Genomic DNA, 21,750 nt, shown 5'->3' on the forward strand with positions numbered 1-21,750 from the left:
TCACTTAGCACGCACCTGCTGAGGACTATCCCTGGGGACAGAGTGGGAACAAATACTTAATTCCCCTCGGCATTCCACTTTGCCCAGCACATCCCTGCCTCCAGGCAGGAAGTACCGCTGGGAGGTGCAATGATGGGCAGAAGCTCGTGGTGGCCCCACTTACCTGTTGGCAGGTCCCCGCTCTGTTACGCTCCGGGGACTAGGCTGTGTGCTGTGCACCTTCTCTGGACCGGAGGTGGGCTCTGAGCCCCTCCGGGAGCAGCAGGTATACCAAGGCCCAGGTGGGGGATTGGGGGTGGGGGGTGGAACCAAACTATAAGTGCCCTGAGGGCAGCCCTAGATACAAGTTCTGGGTCTTCCGGGCTGGGACCAGGGACTGCCCCTGGGTCCCGAACCCTTAGAAAAAGGCTTGGCTGACCCCAGCCCACTGCTCTGGAGGTATTAAAAAGCTTCGGGCCTTGTGGTAGGGGGTCAGTTCAGGATTAGGTGGTTCCTGGAGGGAAGCCCCCTGCAGCCTCTGTGGGGAGGCCAGAATGCAGCCTCACTGCCTGGAGGTGGGCAAGAACCAGGCTCCCCTCGGAGGACTCAACATCCCATCTTTGCCTCCTCCTGTCTGCTGTCCCAGCTTTCTGAGTGCCCTGGGGTCCCTCAGTACCCCTTCAGTCCTCCCACGACAGGGCAGGGGTCAGGCCCTGTGGGGCTAGCAGGGAAGAGGGGCACAGACACCAGGGTAGCCTGGCCCCCAGCAACACCACACCCAGCTGGGTTGGGAGGGGAATCTGGGGTCCTGGGCAGGGCCTCTGATGTAGCCAGAGCTACTGCAAGCTGCCACATTCAAGGTGGTGGCCAACCTAGGACTTGGCTCCCCCACTGCCGGCCTCCCCAACACTGTTTCCGCCAGGACCCGGGCAGATGCTCGACCAGAGGACTATGGAGAGGAAAGGCAAACACTACAGAAGAGAACAGGAGATTAAAAGAGAAAGCAGGTTTATTTCACACCATTCACAGTTCACAGCAGTGTTGTGAGAGATTAAGGAGACACACCCCTACCTGTCGCAGTCCCCTTCCCCAACCTTGGCAGGGGCACAGCTCAGAAACAACTTGCCACACTGTCACCAAGCAGTACCTCCCGGCCACCTGCTAGGTGGTGGGTGGCAGTGCCAGGATTAGGTCAGCAGCCCGTAGAGCACTTTGGAGAACTGTAGACTCTCTGCTGCCCCCACAGAGGAGTAGAAGGGAGCAAGCCCAACCCAGGGCAGAGACCACCATGAAAGACCCACCCTGTAGCAACCACAGCAGCCTACAGGTGAAGCATGAGTTGGAGAGAGACCAGCTCCTGTGGGCCGTACCAATCCTGGACATCCACACACACGCACACACACCACACATGCCCATACACGGGCATGCACATGTAAGCATTATGATTAGCCCACAGGAGCCCCAGGAAAGAAAACTGCTGGGCCAGACCCCTTCTGGCCTCAAGGACCAGAGGTCCACCATGGCTCTGATGTCATAGGACTGGCAGTGTGCCCCGAGCTGGGCCCTAGGTCTGATGCTACCACTCGTGAGGCATGGAGGGGGAGAAGGCAAAGGGGGGATGCAAATCAAAGCCCCCGAAGCCAAACACCCACCTCTGCTCACCTAGGGGTTGTACACCAGCACCCAGATTTTCAGTGTGCCAGGGAATCACAGCTTATTCTAAAGCTGCTGCAGTGGAGCTGCTCCTGCTGAAGAATGCAGACCCCACAGACTCCAGGGCACCTGTGCCCTGATGCCCCACCAGCCTGAGCACACAGGCTCTGTGGGTGAACAGCTGCCCTGCTGACTCAGCCCTTTATTGCCTCAACTGGGCTCAGGGACTGAGAGGTAATGGGGACACCAGCCCAGAGGAGGATGAAAGATGCCAGAGCACCTGTTGGGTGGATGCAAGTAAACGCAGGGAGAGGAGGGACAAGGCAAGAGGTCAAGGGGTGGTGCCTGCCCTGTGCAGAGCCCTGGAAGCCTCTAGACATGTGCTCTGCTCTGCCGGAGGCCGGCAGCTGGGCGCCCACGCAGGGATCCTGCACACACCAAGCGCCTGCCTTCCTCTCCTGTTGTCCTCTGGCTTCCTGGAGCCACAGGGCTGGTGGCCCCGGGGAGCTGTGTCACTTGGCCCTACCCACACACCCTTCAGGCAGGCAGGCTGGCTTAGAGGGCAAGGTCCAAGGGGCAGGGCTCCCTCCTCGATCTCGAGACCCAGATTAGATGGTTGTCTCCTTTTCAGTCCTTTGCTGGAACACAAGACAAGCTCAGGGCTTTGACAGGGATACCCGAGATACTCTGGAACCTCTCCCAAGAACCCACCTGGCAGCAGGAACTAGAGGCATGTCCAGGTTCGGTGTTGGCATCAGGGAGCCAGGTGATGCCAAGTTTAGTCTGTTCAGAAAGCAAACTCCTCAGAGCAGAACTTGGAGTCCTTCCCCACGTGCCCTGAGCGGCACACCGAGTGCTGAAGAGACCCCGCCCCCAGGCAGGCCGTCCCTGCCCCCAGTCCGGGCAGGCAGAAAAGGTCCCCTTCCAGGACCCCAGGACCCCTGGCCAGGCTGGCCACGTACCTGGAAACAGGAGAGACACTGAGAGACCAGAAGTTTGGAAAGCCCAAGATTCCAGCATCTTGGGGTCAAGGACATCCTAGCCAGCCTCAGGAAGCCAGGGCTCCCCAGGGAACAAGGGAACAGGAATTTCCCTGAAGTGTGGACAGCACCCCAGGAGCTCCCGAACAGAAGCCACCAGTGGGAGCCAGAGTGACTGTGGGGGGTGGGAGCTGTGGGGAGGGGTGGGGCGGGGAGCTCGGAATGCCCAAGGACACGAAGGAACTTGAAGTGGATGCTTCTGGCCAGAGTAAGACACAAAATAGGTGGACACACTTAACTTGGTGAGGCATTGTACTTCACAAAAAGTCATTCAGAGATAATCTCCTGGTCCCGGAGTGTGTGCTGTGCTAACCCCCCAGCCAGCCTCCTGGAACAGTGACAGACAGGTGGCCGGTTCCACCCTGGCCACTGACTCTGCCCAGTGTCACCAAGGGCTTTTCCATGTATTTTAAGACACTAATAGTTGCTCTGCTGATTCATAAATACACGATTTTATTTGCTATTTTCAGGGGAAACTTAGGCATTAAACTGTAAGCTGATAAAATACGGATACCTAAAAAAGTATAAAAGTATAAATATCCCCTTAGAATAAATTTTAGTGAATTAAGTCTTAATATCTTTAAATTAAAAAAAAAAGCCTATCTAAAATGTCAAGGTCACAAATTAAATGACAATAAGCAACCAGCAGGGCCTCACAGGAACACCCGGAGTCCAGCAAGGGCCGCCCTCCACCCGAGGCCCCGTGAGGAGAACGGGTCACCGAGAGCGACATGCGCCCCACAGAAAAGTCGCTCTAAATGGCTGAAGCCAAACATTGGACAACATACAACAGGCCTTACACAAAGGAGTAGGTAAGTCCTAGGTGCTGAAGAACTTGGTTAATCAGGTTATTTATTGGCAAAGGAGAAGAGGGCACAGGTGAGATGCCTCCGGAAGCATTTGAAACCGGACGTGTCCGAGCTTGTGCCCGACGTGTCAGCAGCCCCGGCGCCAGGGCGCGCAGCTCCCCTGGGAGGCCCAGTCAGGAAACGGAGAGCTGCTCGTCCGACCCAGGCCCCCCGGAATCTGGCAGCCCCCACAACCAGCTCAGAAAGGTCTGTTCTCAAAGCATGTGGACAGTGGATTTCAGAGGAAGCCTGGTAGCTCCGATGTCACATCAGGTGGGCAGAGCCCATAGGTGAAGTCTCAAATATCCCGGAAATGTCAGAGAGAACTGCATAGTTATACAAAGAAAACGAAAGAGCCGGCAAGAAAGAGAAATATTTGTGATGCGCTGTAAACATCCGATTTTCAATGTGACCTGGAGTTTCAGCTCTGGCAGCCAGGTGGACAGGCCTCCCACTCACACCTCCACCCCCGGCGAGACAAATGCGCTGATGAGCGCCAGGTTCCGCATGAGCCGTGGGCGGGATGAACAAGTTGCAATTCCCACCTCCCTTTAAGTGACAATAGATCAATCCAAAATGCAGCAACACTTTTAGGCATTTCTAGAAAGTAAAAACATTGGGAACGTCTATCCACACTGGGAAGTAAGAGATGCAGAAGTCTCTCGCCTGGAAAATACAAGTGGAGAAGCCTTGACTGTTCCGGCCAGGCCAGGCCAGGGGAGCAAGGCTCTGGAGCTGGCCCAGCCTTAGGGCAGGGCCCTGGGGAAGCAGTGAACACCTGGAGGCCGCTCTGTCAAAAGCTGCTCAAGGCTGTGAGAAACCACCAACCAGCCACACCTGGGCAGGACTCTGACCCAAGAACCAGAGCTTGGTGCGGTGTGGGTGACCAGCAGCCGCCCAGAGGCCAGGGCCACTGCACTGTGTCCGCTCCCTACCAGCAAGGCCCTGGGCCCATTTCAGACAGTTTATGTAGCACCAAGAACGCTATCCTTTAAATGGTCTCCGGTGATTAAAGGGGTCGGTCAGGAGCATCCTGCCTCAGGCCTCTGTGGCACTTGGAAAAACCAGCGGAGGCCCCTATAGGAATGCCCTCCTGGCCAGCACGCTTCCTCCTAGTGGGGGATGCCTGGCCTTAGACAGCTGGTCACGTCTCTCACCACCCACCTCAGAGGCAAAAAAAGGATTCACACCCAGATCTCTAGAGAAATTGTTAAAAGCAGGTTTCTTCTCATGGCCGAGCTTCCTCAACATGGCAGTTCGTTGCATCTTGGAAAAAGTAAAATGTTTCTTCAGCTGTCAACACTGTGTTCCTCACATCCTTGAACCTCGTTCTTGCAAAATCTGAAAATGTCAAGTGCAGAGAATGAGAACTTGGGTCTTGCACAGGGAAGCAGGAGCTACGCAGCCTTGGAGCCCAGGGCCCTGCTCCAGGGAGCGGAGCCCGCAGATGGCTCAGCACCAGAGGAAGCCAGCACCAGAGCCAGAGTCTGCCAACAGGCCGGGGAGCAGCCCAGCTGACCCTCGCCATGGAGCACTGCCTCTGTATCTCCTGGTTTACACAAGGAGCTGGCCCTTCCAACTCTCCACATTCTCCATCCAACCTGACATCACAAAGGCACACCCCCTACCTCCACGGGGTGCCTCCCTGAGCTTCCTCCATGAGTCCTGAGACACACATGCATAGCCAGAGCAGGTACAGCTCCTTATCAGGCCCCAGGGACTGCCAGCAGCATCTCCCTCAATGGCACCTTCTGCTCCCCTTTGAAGGGTGCCAGAGCCCACCCAGGGCATTAACTGCCCACCTGATGGGCACTGACTCCCAAATCCCTCTCCAGCCTAGTTTGATCCTAGGCTGCAGACACATAAGTACAACTGGGGCCCCCAAGATTCCAGAGGCCCCCATCCCAATCTGCCACTCTTCCTTCTTTCGTGCCCCATTGTAAACCATGTCTCCTCCACCCCACAACCCAGAATCATGCTACCCAGAACCCTAGGCTCCCAGGACTGCCCCACCACCCTACACCTACACCCACACCCACCAGCTCGCCGCATGCTGCCTGCCTGAGCTCGGGGGGGTCTCACTGCACAGTGCTTGGCCTCCCTGTGGCTAGAATGCTCACTTCAAAAGTACCAGCCCCTCCTTGCTGCAGCCAGACAGGACTCTCTGAACACATACTTGACCCCACTGCCTGCCCAGAAAAGCCTGCCGCCCCTCTCCCTCCCACTCTTTTTTGGCATCTTGGCAAGAGCAGCCTTCCACCTGACCCCAGCCCTTCTCTCACCACTGGAATCACGTGTGCACTCCACCCACCTCCAAATGGGACTGGGGAGCTCCTAAAGGCCTGGAGCCTCCTGGGACGGGCGTGAGCACTGGCAAAGGCCTACAAAGTCAAACCCCACATGGGCCAGGCAGAGGCAGCGGGACCCTGTGTCCCCAGAGGGGGGCTTCAGAACTGGCAAATAATGCTATTTTGATATTAAGCATCAGATAACCCGGGCAGACAGGCCACAAGTCCCAACCTGGCCCACCCTAGCCAAGGCCAATACTGAAAGATTACCCTCCCTGGGATCCCATCAGCAGTGTAAGAGAGAGCTGCCCTGGGGCTTTCTGCACTTGAATTTCAGAGCTGAGAGAGATATGGCTTCAAGTACACCATGTGCCCAGGTGCAACATGAGGATATGCCTTGGAAGGGAGCCAGCCCTGCTCGTGCCAGGCCCAGACTCACACTGATGCTCTGGCCAGAGAGAGAGTCATTGCCTTCCAGCAAGGCCCTGCAGGCAGCCGCCGATGATCTCAAGCTCACAGCAAGTGTCTTGCTGGCCCCCGACTCACCAGCCAGGGAGGCTGCCCACACAGGGTGCCCATCCCTCACAGTCACCTAGGGTTTATCCAAGTGACTCAAGAGAAGGCAGAAGTTCTTGGGAGTTACTCCAGCTGTCCCCTGACACCCCCACACCCCTCTTGGTCCACAGCCCTGTGCCCCTGAGTCTCTGAGAGCTCTGGGGCTGTTCAGACAGCCCGGGCTACAGTCCCTGCAAGGCAAGGCATCCCTTCCACTGTGCTGGGGGAGCAAAGCCCCAGACTGCACGCCCCTCCTCAGGCCAGACAAGGGCAAGTCCCTAGATTCAGTAGGATTTGCCAGCTCACTGGGAAAGCTCCGGAGGCCCTGTCAGCCCCTGCAGTTCCCTTCTGCCCACAAGGTACTGGTCCCAGTCCCGGGGGGTCTTCTGGCCCCTTATCTTTGCTGTTTACAAGGAAAGCTAGGGCATGTGGGGGCCCATGAAGCTGCCTTCACTTTGTGGGAGCCCAGCAGGAGAGTTTCTGAGTTCGCAGGACTAAGTGGCAAAAACAATAAGGTCCACACAACCACAGCATGGCGTGGGAACAATCTAACAACACAGGAGAGGCTGCCTCGCCAGAGCAGAATCCCAACAACTGTCTTTTCACGTGAACATAAGATCCCTCCCAGGACCTGTGACAGTTACAGTGCCGTCTGTCCTGGACAGAGCTCTCACCTGGTCCACCTCCTTCAGGGCCCAGGGCAGGCCACACACCACAAGCAGCACCCCACCCCCCGGCAGACCCAGGCAGATCTGGAGGCTAGGGCAGCTCTGGGGCTGCTCTGTGACCAGCCCACACTCGCCCTTCTCACAGCCCAGACCTGAGCGAGGGCCACCACAGCAGCTCCGGCTGCTGTGAGAAGGGCAGCAGATACAAAATCAGTAACTGGAAAGGGGGGCTGAAAGAAGCCCCCTTGTCCCTCTCAGATGCTGGCCCAGTGCCAGCGCCCCACAGCCAACCAGCAGGTACAGCTCCTCCAAGCTCACGCAGGCTCCCCCAATGCCCAGCTGGCTCCTATCACAGTTCCTAGCACTGGTCACCACCAGGCAGGCCAAAGTCAAGGGCCTGCTGCCCGCATACTGCTGTGCTAAGACATGGCCACCCCAACCGAGAAGGACCACAGATACAAATACACGCCTGATCTGAGACTGTGAAGAAGTGTTCAGTGTCTCAATTATTTTTCAGGTTGGAATGACAACACTTTTGCATATAGTGGATTAAGAAAGATTATCAGCATAAATTCCCTATTTCTGCTTATTTAATGTGGGCACTAGAGAGTTTAAAAGGACAGATGGAGGTCGTGCTGCCTGTCCCTGGGTTCTGACAGCTGGTCCAGACCCATGTTCAGCAAACATTTTCTTAAAGGGTCAAATAATAAATACGTATTTTAGGGTTTGCAGATCAAAGGGTAAAACTGAGGATGTTATGTACTTATATAACAACCCTCACCTCCAAAATCCCAACCACTTAAAGTATAAAAATGCCCCCAATCTGCACTTCTCATGGCCAGAGGTTGGTTTTTCAGTGCCTTGTGCCTTTCCAAGCTCTTCCCAGGGCTGAGGTCCAGGGTCCCAGCTTACAAGGCTCAGCCCATGAGGGGGGCCCTGGTGGGAGCAGGGAGCCCCAGAATGATGCCGGGCTCGTCAAACTGCACCCTGCCCTCTCTGGGCCTTAACTTCCTGTACGCAAGACAGGGAGTAGGCGAGGTGGTTCCCGCGAGGGGAAAACAGCAGTCGAGTCCTGGAATCAGCTCAGGCAGTGAGACAAAACTAGGATATGACAGGAAAGCAAGGTGCACCCAGGGGCTAAGGAGGCTAACAGAAGGAGGACCCACACAGACTCTCCACCAGCATCCCCTGCCCAAGGCCCTGGGGAGCAGGGGCACTGTGGGGCCAGCATCCACCCTCTGTAGCGCAGCCCCAACTCATGGGTCAGCACCAGGATGGGAAGGCTGGCAGGCTGGGGGTGGCCCAGCCCCCAGGAAGTACAAGCCCCTGTCCTTGCCCACTGACATCCACAGTGAGGAAGCCTGACACACAGGGTTCTCAGGCAAGCCAGCCAAGGTCCGAAGCCCACCCAGACAGGCTTCCTACAGGGGACAGACAGACAGCCTCATTCCCAGACAAGCTGGCTCTACTACAGATCTACACAGTTGGCATCTAGTGTGGAAAGTTCTGTCAACTACACACATGGGACAGAGACAGTGGACAAGGGGCTGGGTCAAGAAGACTAAGGTATGGGGTCCATTGTAGGGTCAGCAGAGCTCACCAGGACATTTACACTTAATCTGAGTCAGTCCCATCATGACCCATCTCCTCCTCATCACTCTGGTTGATACCACGCAGCACGGGAAAAGAAGAGAGGACACCATCAGTGCAGGGCAAGGCAGGGAGGCCGCAGAGGGAAGGCGGCCCAGAGAGACCTCAGGGACGGTGGGCACGCAGAGCCAGGAACTCCTGCTGCACTTTGCAGCGAAGCACAGAGCAGCCTCATCTCAGGTGCCTGGGCCCCAAACACTCCCCAAGTGCCAGGTTTTCTTCCCCTTCATAGTGAAGAACTTAACCTTGCCCAAACTGAGCTCTGGCTTTTGCCCCGGCCCCTGGGAGATCATGACCTCCAGGACACACTGGATAGTCTAACAATGTTGGGGGGCAGGATCCAGGGGGCTGGCGACTACCATCAGGTACCTGGGTGATCAATCACTGGTCAATCACGTCTGTGTGACCAAGCCCAGTGAAATCTCTGGACTCAGAGGCTAAGGGAACATCCTAGTGGGCAATGTTCTGCTCACGCTGCTCCACATCCGGACTCCGTGAGGAGCATACACAAAGAAGCTCTGAGTCTGGCATGGCTCCCATGAGCTCTCCCCGGGGTGTGTGAATCCTCGCTCTATTCTTCCTGTAATAAACTGTAACCATGAGCATTAAGGGTGGTGAGTTCTGTGAATCCTTCCAGCACACCATGGAATCAGAGAATGCTTTGGGAGGTCCCTGAACTTGCAGCTGGTGGTGGACTCAGCAGCTCTCGTGTGGACCATTCCCCCAGCTGAGCAGCCCCACCCCACCTGCTCTCCAGTCACTTCCACCTTGAGAAGGGAGGCTGACCCATCAGCACTGGGAGGCTATCAGGTGCTGCAGGCCATCACCTGGTGAGCAGATCCACAGCAGTGACACCTACTGCCCTCAGAACGTGTAGCACTGCGACCACTAAGCTACACACGGGTGTCCCCAAAGCACCATCCTCAACCCAGCCCCAACAGTTTTCCACGGCTTTCCAGAGGACCCGACCACACTCATCCTGGGGAGCTCCTGCCACTGCTCTTGCTTAGAAGTCACTGTGGCCACCACCCTTCAGAGCCAGGCATTTTAGGGAGAGAAACAGGGCCGTATTTTCAATGGCCAAGGGCTCTGGGATCATGCTTGGAGTTCCCTCATAGCACAGACGCATTTTTTCCTGCAGTGAAAAGGCCACCTGAGGGAAATGCGCTAGGGCAGCTGCCCTGGTGAGCTTGGCTATGACAAATTTTTAAGTTCAGAAATAAAAGCTTCTAAAAATAAAAAGCTTACAAAAGGGCCCTACAACTCCTTAGAGAGATGTGCCTCCTGGTGAGGCTGGGGGATTGCAGGGAGGTGGGGTCACCTAACATCCCAGATTCTGTGGGAAGCACGACCCCAGGGCTGGCCCTGGGACTTCTTCATGCCCCACATGCCTGCCTACTGCCCAGCCCCATAGGAACCTGCACCAGTCCTCACATTATCCTGTCCTGGGCTCTGCGAAGGCCGCTCAGACCCCCTGAATCCTCTTCAGGGCTGGTTGCAGGGCTGTCCAGCCACCATCTGCTTCCAAGTCCTGGAGGTCCTGCCAGGCAGAGCCAGCCCAGGCCAATGCTAGGTTCTGCCTGTCCTGGAATCCCTGACCTCAGAAATACACCCAGAGGAGAGGCCACCAGAATCTTCTGCCTCTGGGCAAGGCCAGCCACTGCTCCCTGCCATGTGGCTAGCCCAAAAGCAAATGACATGGCAGTTCCAATTTTGCCCTGGCTGTATTGCTCTCCCCACAGAGGGAAGAGCCAGCACCCAGGAGCGATGCCAGTTTACAGACGGGCTAGCCCATACCAGACCAAGGACACACTCCATGGACTCCAACATAACAGAACCTGCAGGATCCACACTCCTTGTACAAACCAAACTCAATTCCCAATTAGCAGTGGGTGTGGCCAAGGCAGGTGCCCCTCCCAGCAGCAACCTAGTCCAAAACCCCCAGGAAAGCAGTCCACAGTACCAGCATTACCTAAAAGCACAGTCACAACACTTCCAGGAGCAGTTCTGCCCACTGGAAGAGGGAGCTGGCAGAGGGTGTAGGCTGCAGAAGTCATAGGGGCTCGCCCTATTGGGGACACTATATCCAAAGACCCCTTAATCCAACCCCCACATCCTGTGGGACAATATATGTCCTTCAATACAGAACTCTGCTTCTGACATGCACGCAAGAATTATATGATGATAAACAAGAAGCACAGGTGAGCAAGCCGCCAGGGAGCCTGCACAGCTGGGAGTGTGATGAGCACAGCAAGAAACAATAAAGCTCTAAGGAAAAACCCAACCCTACGAAGGGCATCCTCCACCCACACAAACCCCCTCTGCTGGCAGGAGGCCAGAGTACCCACAGCTGCTGCCTGCCCACTGGCCCAGAGTCACTCACCTTGGCTTTCTCGCTGGGCTCGCTGGTCGTACCGTATGGGGAGTTGTGTAGCTCCTTGGAGACCACACAGAGGAACTCGGCCTGGTCTTCACTGCCATAGTTGTAGGAAGAGCCGATGCTGACCAGCTGGGAGGAGAGAAGGCAGGTGTGATGTGGGCAGAGCCACGTACACACCCGGCTCAGGACCAGGCCACCCCCAACGAAGGAAGTTCCAACCTGTGAAAATCCACGGCAGAGACAGCCAACACTCGGAGAGATTAAGGGACAGATTTCAGCTAAGAGGTTTCTAGTAAACTTAGGGAAAATCAAGTCCCAACACATCCATACTGGGGGCACGTACACCACACCCACACCTGCAACACCACCACCCACATACACTTCATGCGAGACAGGCCTTCTCTGCAGGACTCTGCTGCTTTCAGCTCTCTGGGCCCCCGAGATGTGACTGACCACAAGAAGGGAGCACGATGCCAAGTCGGGTGCAGAGGACAGAGGGTAGGGGCATCGTGCTCAGAGCTGGTCCACTCAGGCAGGCAGCAGAACTGGGACATCCAGCACACCAGGGGCTCCCATAACACAAGGCCCAGAGCACACATGTGCGTGCACACACATGAGCACATGAGGATAAGCTCCCAAACATTCTGCTTCTCACCGCAGCCATCAGGCCCTCCCAGGAGAAGCCAAGATAGACCCTTCCTCCCCTGGGGCCACTGACGGAGAAGGACTACACTCTGGTGGCGGGAGGGAAGGCTGGCCGAGGAGGGCCACAGAGGATAGAGCTGCCTGAATCCCAGAGATGGATGCTGGGAAGCTGTGGCTTCTGTATGCCTCAGTCTCAGTCTGTGTAAGCCATCTCCATGGGCTTCCCACTCAGCACCACAACCATGCAGGGCCGAGGGTCAGCCTGCCCCGCCTACCCCAGGGCCACCAAGGGCTTCTGTACTTTTAAATGCACAGTTAATCAGAAGAAAACCACTAAATTGTAGTAAGACCATCAATGGCATAATAGTCGAGCCAATGAACACCTAGAAGGCCCCTCAATCTCTGGCCTCCCTAAGTATGGATCTCCACTCGTGAGAGGCCAGAAGCAGGAGGGACCTCTGGGTACAAGCATGTGGGAAGGCTGAGGTGGAGGTGGTGCACGCAGCCAGGTGAGGGACATTTGGAATGGTGAGGCCAGCATGGCCAGAGGAGGAGAAAGCACAGGGGGCCCACACAAAAAGGGGCAGACACGTTCTCCCCGTGCTTCTGCAAGTCTGTTCTAGGTTCACAGCTGCCCCTCAGGAGATGGGCCCTGCCGCCTTTGGACCACAGTGGTGCCTGGCCCCAGACACAGACAGGGCGGTGGGGGTGTAGTCACTTATAACTGGATCTGCCAGAGGCATGTTCTCACGAGGCATTCAAGCCTCTTCCAAACCTCGCTTAGAACCTCGTTCTGCCCTTGTCACTGACCGCTGGGTGACCCTGGGTTCAGTCCTGACACCTTGCTGGACCTGGGCTTTGACTCCACGTCCCTTGCAGCAGGTCCAGCCCCTACTGAAGGTAAAGCACTTCTCTTTAAACAAAAACATGACTCTGGTTCTGGGCTTTTGCTGGTATGAACCATGTCCCCAGGGGGAAAACCAGGCAAAGGGCGTGGAAAGACTTGAGAAGAGAGGACCCAGCTCTTTTCAATGGATTGAGGATCCACTCATAAGAACTAAGGACAAAGTCCTGAAGCTGGTCATGTGGAAGAAGACGCCCATGCAAAAGGCAGGAGGTGCTGTCTCCCTCCCGGCACAAGCCAGAGAGGTGTTGAGCTCCACCTGAGGGTGACCCGGTTCACTGATCCTGAACTGGTAATTGCAGCTCCCGCCTCTCTAGCCCTTGCCCAGGAGCACACCAAGGGACAACACGAGGGCTGGCAGGAGACTGCTGTTCCTTCGTGAGTCTCCAGAGGGACTCATGAGGTATGAGAAACACACACAGACCACAGGCCCTTGCCCGGACTCCCCAGGGCAAGGGCAGGGCAGAACAAGCTGCAATGCCATCAGAACAGGGACTCACAGAGCAGCCCTGGTGGCTGCTCCCAGGGTGGAGGGAGGGACACACATGCTGACTGCACTTGTGTTTAGTGACAATTTAAGGGGACTCCAAGTGCTTTACAATGCAATCCATTATTTCAAAAGACCCAAAGAACAGGGGTGGACTTTATTAGGAGAGATGCTGGGGTGACCATGTAATTTCCCATATTCTCCCTGGGGAACACCACTCACTATGGACAGAATCTGCCCCCAGTGGAAGCTAGCAACAGAGGAAACTCCCAGAAGCCAGAGGGGGCCTACTGAGGGCGGCAGTCACTACCTGGGGCTAGAGTCACAGCGCCAGTATCCACCTTTCACAACTAGTAGCTGGGCTGGGAGCCAAATAGTGTCACAAGCCCAAATCTCAGAGTCTCTGCCTGAAACAGTGGATAGCAATGACAAACTGGTAGGACAGTGCTGGCCACTCAGAGAACACCCTTGACATGTTCCAAGGCCACAGGCACCAAGTGCAGCTGCTCAGGACGAGAGCAGTATGTAGAGCTGCAGGGAGGGAGCTCAGGCAGGGAAGAGGACTCACATGCTGTCCCATCAGTCCCAGCTTGTGGCAAGAGCAGAGTAGAGGAAAGTGTACATGTACCAGCAACATCTTTCCAATCAAGACCAAGAAAGAGGCTGGAGGCTGCAGAGCAGCCTCACCAGGAAGGGCATATGCGCCACCCCCAGCACAGAAAGAGCCGGAGGTCCGTCTGCTCAGCCAGCACAGGAGGGGCAGGGCAGACATGAGGGGGGACACGGAAGCAGGGCCAGGCCAGGACGTGGTCAGGAGGTCAACCACACACACAGTGGATGCCAGACAGAAACTCAGAGAATAGTCCCCCCAAAAGAATGAGCCAGAGCGAGAAGAATAACTGCAGAATTAATAGAGAGGAAGTGGGAGGGGGGAGGTGCTCTAAGAACAGCCCCACCCTCCCCACCCAAACACCACGGCAACAGGCTGCCAGTAAACCATGTTTTCAGAATCCACAGGTGCTCGATGCCTCATTGCGCACTGGTCCCTGGGGCCAGCAGCCCTAAGGACCCAGGTGGGACCATTGTAATCAACAGACTCACACCAACCCAGCCTGCGAGGGAGTGGCAGAGGCACCTTCACCTGTTCAAACTTCCAGCCATCAGACATGGTGGACACCATTTGTGTGAGCTCTTCCTCCTGACATTGAAGCACACGGTACACGTGTTTCACCGGCACCTGCAAGAACAAGAGCCACAGGTGAGATGGGCCCCACGCTGCTCCTGCCCTAGTCCAGCAACCTTGCTCAAGTTGCTCATTCTTGGGACAGCCCAACGGGAGGCCTGGTGAGGCTGACGTGTCCTCCTACTTCTCAGGCTCAGGTCATGATGCCGAAGGCAGCCCCAAACACATATACTGAAACAAAACAAACAGGCTGGAACAGCTGCTGTTTTCTGCTCCCTCGTCTGCTCCAAATACATTTCTATTTCTAAATTCCAAAGTAAAGTGAGTCATGTTCCTGAAATGCCAAGAGCACCTGTGTCTAGCAGTGAACACACGAGGACGCCCACAAGGGACCTGTTCCACCGGGGAGCCACACCAAGTCCCTGAATCCACCAGCTAGGGCAGGACGGGCAGGGAGGCCTAAAAGCGATGCAGGACCAACCTGGCCCTGCTCCCAGCAAAGCTTTCAGACACGGGCCCTCCTTTGGACTGACCAGGCTTCCAAAAAAATTGATGTGTCTTTTGACCCAGCCCCCACCCAACCTTCCCTGAGCTCCATTCCAGGCATGGTGTCTGTGGCCAGGAGCCCCTGGCGGGGAGGCCTGCCCTCATGGAGCTGCTACTGCAGCAGAACAAGGTGGCCACCACACCTAACACATCTGCGACCACAGGAAAGGGGCTGCGGGAGCACCAGGATGTACTCTAATGTTAAGGCAGTGACTCACCAGTGACACTCAAATGACAGGGTCACAGCCGGAAACTGCTTTCATTTGTAAGACTGTGAGTGACACTAGCGTACTACACAGCCTGAGCCCTCCAATCCTCACAACGGCCCTGTGACAAGGGTCTCTTCTGCCTTCACTATGCCACTATGCAAAGGAAGAGTGAGGACACAAGCTGTGCCAGACCAGGTTGCACGACTCATCAAGTGGGACTACTGGAAGTGGGAGGCGAACTGTCTGCAGAGGATCAGCGAGCTCATGGACATGTCTGCGCCCTGCTGGCTCCCACAGGAGGGCTAGGAGCCGTCAGGGTGGTGGTCCCAGCCTCCTAGGCTGTCACTGCAATAGGCCCCTTCCCAGGCCCAGTCCCTGAGCAGCCACTCTGAGAGGCCAGGCTGTCAGTGAGCCTCTTCACAAAGGTCAAGAGCTCTGGCTCAGGGTTTGCCAGCGCCCCTAGGAGCTGGGGGAGGTGTACAAAAGGGTTTTAAGTGGACCAAGAATCCCCGGATAAAACGGCAGCTCTGAGGGATGGTCCACTTCATGGCATCCTCCCCAAGGAGCTGAACTCACTGGACTCGGGCTCACTGCTGTGCTCTCAGCGCAGAGCTGGCACATCAACGAAGACTAATCCTTAGATTCTTTGGTACCTCCCTTCTCGGAGGTGCCAGACCCAGGCCACTTCAAACAGCGCTGGCCTAATGGGTGGCAGAGTGGCTATGCTGGCTCTGGCACCACCAGGCACACAAGCGGCACAAAGAGAACCAAACAAGCCCTTCTTTCCCAGTAAAGCTGAGTTCTCACTGCACCGGCATAGGTCTGTAGGACCCCTGCATCCACCACCTGCCCCCAGCTCAAAACCAGTGCTCCCCACTTCTCCCTCACCCCGCACACAGGTCCTCTGAATGGGCAAGCATGCAGCTCGCAGGCCGTTTGCACTTTAGTGCCCTGAATGCCCACACTCACTCCCCCCAGGGGCTTGCTGTTCCCTGCCGCCCCCTCACCCACACTGGACTTGACTTTCTTCGCCAGCAGCTGTCTGTCCCTTCCCACTGGAGTGGAAAGTCCTAAGGATAGGCTGGACAGGGCTAGTTGAATTCACCCTTTATGCCTGCCACGGTGCCATTAGATGCTAGGATGATTGCAGAGGAAGATAGTCACCAAGATAGGACAGCCAGATCCCAAAGCCTCACGAGGAGGCTGACCAGCTGCCCTTGGACAGGGAAAAGGGAAAGGGGAGGAGTCACACATACGCGCCTATGAGCACAAGCTTCTAGTCAATGGGCTCACCTGTGATGTTTTACTGTCTCGTTCTCTAATTTTGTCCTTTACCAGTTTTATTAGTGAGGTGATATTATAAAATTCTGCTTCTTCCAATACTCCTGGAACAGAGAAAAATAACTATGTCACCAAAGCAAAGAATAAACATTTCATTTCAGCCCGCTGTAAACCTGTGACCTGTGCCTGGACCACTAACGACTCTTCAGCCCACCCATCCTAACACCCCAAGAGCCTCCACACAGACACTGCTGGCTCCTGGCGTGGCTCCCCAGAACCAGGGCAGACGACTCAAATGGAGGACAGTGTGTTTACGACACGCTCCTACATGAATGCCCCCCAAGTGACCTGCTGGGTGCAGAACTCACATGCAGAACAGCTGGTTTACACACAGGTCCCTGAGTGTGTATTGTGAGCTCCACGCTGAGCACGTAGGATAAACACAGCATTTTTCCTCCACAGTCTGTATCTGTCCGCTCTGGGCTGGCCAACTCTTCCCTCCCCTCCACAAAAGGTTCGGGCCCGGCCCAGCAGCCTTGTGCAGGTCTCCGAGTCACCTGACACTTCAGTATCCCTATTCAGACATTAGACTGGCTGGTTGAGGAGGTGGCTCCTCACCCTAGGACTCTGGCCAGTTCAGAAACTCCATTCTTCCCAAAGATGGCCATTTGTAATGCACCTTATTTAGGGACTGAAAATCAAGAACAAATTGGATGGGCTCTGCCTCAGGGATTCCTCATGGGTATTCCAGAAGGTTTGGTGTGTCTTCTGCTGCCATGCCTGGTCATCCTGGCCCAACCTCACTCTGCATGGTACAGTCCCTCCACGGGCAGCACCAGAATTTCAGAGCCATGAACTCCAGTTGCTGGACCCGCTCAAGCTGCCTCCTAACAAGGTCACCAGGTGAGGCAACAGACGGTGAAGGTGGGAGTGGGCAGCAACCTGCCAGGCAGGGTGTCTTTCTTCAGGGCTGTCCAAAGATAGGCCACATCTAGATTGTCACTTCTCAGGATGACCTGAGGCCACTGGCAACCCCTCCCTTCAGATCCATGAGTGGGGACTGAGGGGTATTGCAAATGAGCACCAGAAGCTTTAAGACTGATGCTTGGGCCTAAAGGGCACACCTTTCTTTCACCTGGATTCTCCACGCACTATAGTCTGAAGGGCAGAACCAGGAAATAGTGTTCACACAGGCGTTTCTCCTTATGACACTGTGTCTGAGGCTGTAGGGAGGGAGGCAGGCGGGGCCGAGTGGCAGGGCTTGGTCCCATCAAGTACCCCTTCCTAAGCAAATCACATTGGGAAGAGGCTGTGAAGTTCAGCTTTGAACTGTACAGATGCCCACACACAACATGAATGGTGTTCCAAACTGAACAAGTGTGTGAGCAAGAAAAAAGGAGTCCCAGGATCCAGAAAAGATACGAAGGAAGACATGATGAGAGCTGAGGGACACAGTTCAGTGCTCACAGTCATTCCAGGGTGAAAGCAGAGCAGAAGAGCCAGAGCCCACTCTGAGTGACAGTGTCCTGAGCCTCTCCAGACCTCCCCGGCGCTTGGAGCCAAGCCCACGCCAGAACACGCAGACACCAGCCTCAGACCTGGTACCCACAGGACTGTGCCTGGCATCCCTGCCCCTTGTGACCAGAATCAGAACGTAGTACAGCATTTGAGAACAGACAGAACTGAGATGATGGCACAGTAGTGCCCTGGAAGAGAGCAGGCCCAGGGACTCTGAGGGACACCTGAGAGACTCACAGAGTGAGCACATCCCTAACACACGGCCCTCAGACTGTTTTAGTCAGAGTGCCTGTGACAATGGGTGGTCTTCCAAGGGGGAAGCCCCCACACTCATGCTTCACTAGATATTTGAAAGAGGTAGCCCGTGGACCTGCCCACAGCCCAGGAATGGAGTTGTAGGGGCCCAGACCGAAGTCCCTAAGCCCTGCTGCTACAGCACTCCTGATGGGCCAGCCTAGCTCTAATGAGCCTTTGTTTCTTGGAGGAGAGAAGGGGAACAGGCTGTGCCAATCAGCCCTCCCGCCTCTCTGAAGTCAGCATCTGCTGCCTCATAGGACATGTTTGGGGGGCAAGTGAGGGGACTTGGGCACCAGAACCTCTGCAAGGGGCAGGGCACTTGGATGCCAGCCTGGCTCCAGTGCACAGAGCCTGCTCCACGAGGTGGCTCAGGCCCAGAGGGGTCCAGCTGGCACCTTCACCAGATCCTGCCCTCAACTCACCTTCTTCTGCGAGGTCTTTGTTAATGACCAGCTTTCCATGTCTCAGGTAATTCAGCACAGGCCCAAAATAGGTGGGATCTCTGTCGATTAAATAGGCACCTGTTTCATCCTACAAAGAACAAAGCACCAACGTGAATCCTGGACAAGAAAGCAGCAGTCCCACAGCTAACTCCTGGCCAGGTCACGTTTGAAAGGTGTTTGGAGGCATTTGGGTTGTCTCTTTAACCCACAACCAGACTGATGTTCATGGTACCTGAGGGAATCCCCAAGTGGTGCTCTCTGCCTCCTGCCACCTGCAGCCTCCAGCCCTGATCTGTCACCATCTCACCATCTGTCAGGTCTAAGCCAAGTTTTGTTTGTTTGTTTCCTTTAAGAGTTCATTTATTTATTTTTAGGGAGAGGGGAAGGGAACAAGAAAGAGGGGGGAAAAACATCAATGTGAGAGAGAAATGTTGTTCAGTTGCCTCTCATATGTGCCCGGACTGGGAAGCAAACCTGCGACCCAGGCATGCGCCACAACCTGGAATTGAATCAGCAAACTTTTACTTTGTGGGATGATGCCCAACCAACATCAGCCAGGGCTTCCTTTTTTTTTATCCTTATCCAAGGACATTTTTTTACATTGTTTTTTAGAAAGGAAGGGAGAGAGAAAAATCAATGTAAGAAAGATCGATTGGTGGCCTTCTGCACACACCCTGACCAGGGATCGAACCTGCAACAGAGGCATGGGCCCTGACTAGGAATTGAACACTCAACCTTTCAGTTACGGGATGACGTTCCAACCGAGCCACACCAGCCATAAGAGGTCTAAGCCAAATTTAAATTACGTTTTGTAACAAGATAACCTTCCTTTATTCACTGTGAGGCAAGGTGATTATGTATGGGGCCTCCTTCCTCATAGCTCCAAAGAGTTCTAAGAAAAAGCTGATTCTTTTTCATTTTAGAAACAGTCCCACAGTCACTAACAGACTCTACTTCATGGAAAGCTCTTAAAGGTAGGAGTGACACTGACAGGTCCAATTCTGAAGGACACCAAAATATGGCCTCTGTGGCCAGGGCTTGTCCTCATTTTGGGTTCCCTCCCTAGGCGAGTATGCAGGGTGGGGCATCAGGAATGATGGTCCAGGTCAGTGGCACATGCAACAGAACCTCATTTCCCCTAGAGGTTCCCAGTGACTGCTGACCATCAAAGGAGCCTCACCTGCTGGGCAGTGGTCACAGAGTTCAAGCTGTCTACAGAACAGACCATCAGAGGGTGTTCCTCCTATACCCCCAGCACTGGGGGCCTCTCTGACAACCAGGGACCCCTCACCACCCACAGAGGGTCTTCAGAGTCAGTTCCAATCACAGCATCTCTGGCTGATGCATCCGTGGCCAGGGGAGGGAGACACTAGGGTGGGGACAGTCACCATACAATGACACCACCCCATGGAAGGCTGTGCAGAGTAATGAATGTAGGGGGATCTATGGCAAACAAGTCACATAGGTATGGGAGGCATGACGGACTGAGATCCACCCAAGGCAATGGATCTGATGCTGCCAGAATACTGCAGATGTGTGGGCTGGACATCCGATTTGGGTTGATGAGTATGACCCCACACAGGCAGCCTTCTAGTGGGGCTACTGGCTAGATGAGGAGTCCAACATCTTCTCCATCCAACCAGCACATTCAGCCCATTGAGAACCCTGCCCTCCCCAGGCAGAGCCTAGTACCCAGACCAGCGGCCCCAAGGAAGGTAGAGGGTGCCAAGGTCTCCACCCTGAGAATGTGACTCCATAAACCAGTCTGAGAGTCAACATGGCCTCTCTGTCCAGAAAGTGGCTCTTGGGGCTCACAAGAGGTCCTTGGCAGGAGAGGGCCACTAAGAATACAAGAGCAAGCTGCCTGGCTGCAGCCCCAGAACAGCATCAGGCACCTCTGCAGGAGAGGTGGCCCGGTGGAAACACTTCACCCTTCTAGTCATGACATGCCCACAGGCCCCACAGCGCACACAGGAGGCTGGAGGCGTCCTGACCACAGCAACACTCCAAGTTAGGGCCTTATTTTTCATTCATGAACATTAAATTCTGGAATTTGTGTGGCAAAACCTGAGAGTTTAAGGGCTTCTTCACTAAGCCCACCTTTACAAAGTTGCTCTTCTTATATCATATCAATCAGGGCTCCAGAAATGAAAGCACTTGGACCTAGAGCCTCACTGCTCTGTGTGCAGCCTGCTTAGCCGAGAGCACCTGTGCCCTTCTCTCCTGTAGGCCCAGCACTCGTTCCAGACTCCAGCCACTGCCTGCTCCCTCTCTCTCCACTGTGAACTTCCTGTCCCCCAGGGCAGTGTCCCAACCACAAAGACTTCTCAAATTCATCTTCTGGCTCCACCCCCCATATTAAAGGAAGCACTGGTCTCACACAGTCCCACAGGGCCCTGCTGCCTGGGCCTCTGGACCTCTGCCATTCTCCAAGCCAGGCTAAAGGACCCCATAGACCAACTCCTGGAAGAATGTTGCTTCAGCAGCCTCCCTGCTGGTGAAAACACCACTATTTCCAACAAAGGCGCCGAGGTCTGGAAAGGGACAGAGCTGCTGGAACAAGGAATGGAGGGGCACCTCCTCTCCCATGTCTGAAAAGAGGCGGACGATGACATTTGCACATCGCCAAGCTCAGGAATTATTTATCAGCTTGCTGCTACCTCACAGGCAGCTGGGAGAAGGTTATGTAGGGAAGATTAGAGGGGACGAGGCTCATCTCCACCCTCAGGACACTCCAGGGAGCCTCCCTTGTTGCAAGGTGCCGAGATCTCAGGGCCAACTTCAGTGTGGTCAGACCCTGGACTCAAGGCCACATGAGCCACAACCTAGGCATTGCACTCAGAGCAGGGACCTGGCAGAACAAGAAAAGGACATTTATTGAGTGCCAACAGCATGCCGAGTAGCATGAGATACACAACGGTGACCCAGTCCTAAAAGTGTGCAGGGACACAGTGGGATAAAAAAGGAGAAAAAGCCCTGGCTGGCGTAGCTCAGTGGATTGAGCTCGGGCTGCGAACCAAAGTGTCACAGGTTCGATTCCCAGTCAGGGCACATGCCTGGGTTGCAGGCCACGGTCCCCAGCAACCGCACATTGATGTTTCTCTCTCTCTCTCTCTCTCTCTCTCTTTCTCTCTCTCTCTCCCTCCCTTCCCTCTCTAAAAATAAATAAATAAATA

At 55.1% G+C, this 21,750-nt stretch overlaps 1 protein-coding gene across 1 annotated transcript in view; it reads right to left on the minus strand.

Annotated features, from left to right (window-relative positions):
- Positions 1-3,105: 3,105 nt before the first annotated feature.
- Positions 3,106-21,750, minus strand: part of KCTD5 (potassium channel tetramerization domain containing 5) — a 29,114-nt gene continuing 10,469 nt past the window's right edge. Inside the window, exons 2-6 of the mRNA XM_045820726.1 lie at positions 18,554-18,662; positions 16,329-16,420; positions 14,239-14,334; positions 11,065-11,190; positions 3,106-4,861 (exon numbers count right to left, since the gene is read on the minus strand). Coding sequence (XP_045676682.1) covers positions 4,832-4,861; positions 11,065-11,190; positions 14,239-14,334; positions 16,329-16,420; positions 18,554-18,662 — 453 coding nt within the window. The 3' untranslated portion in view covers positions 3,106-4,831. The remainder of the gene's footprint in view (positions 4,862-11,064; positions 11,191-14,238; positions 14,335-16,328; positions 16,421-18,553; positions 18,663-21,750) is intronic.

The sequence above is a fragment of the Phyllostomus hastatus genome, unplaced genomic scaffold (genome assembly GCF_019186645.2).
Source record: "Phyllostomus hastatus isolate PE091 unplaced genomic scaffold, TTU_PhHast_1.1 phas_scaffold_442, whole genome shotgun sequence".
Classification (NCBI taxonomy): Eukaryota; Metazoa; Chordata; class Mammalia; order Chiroptera; family Phyllostomidae; genus Phyllostomus; species Phyllostomus hastatus.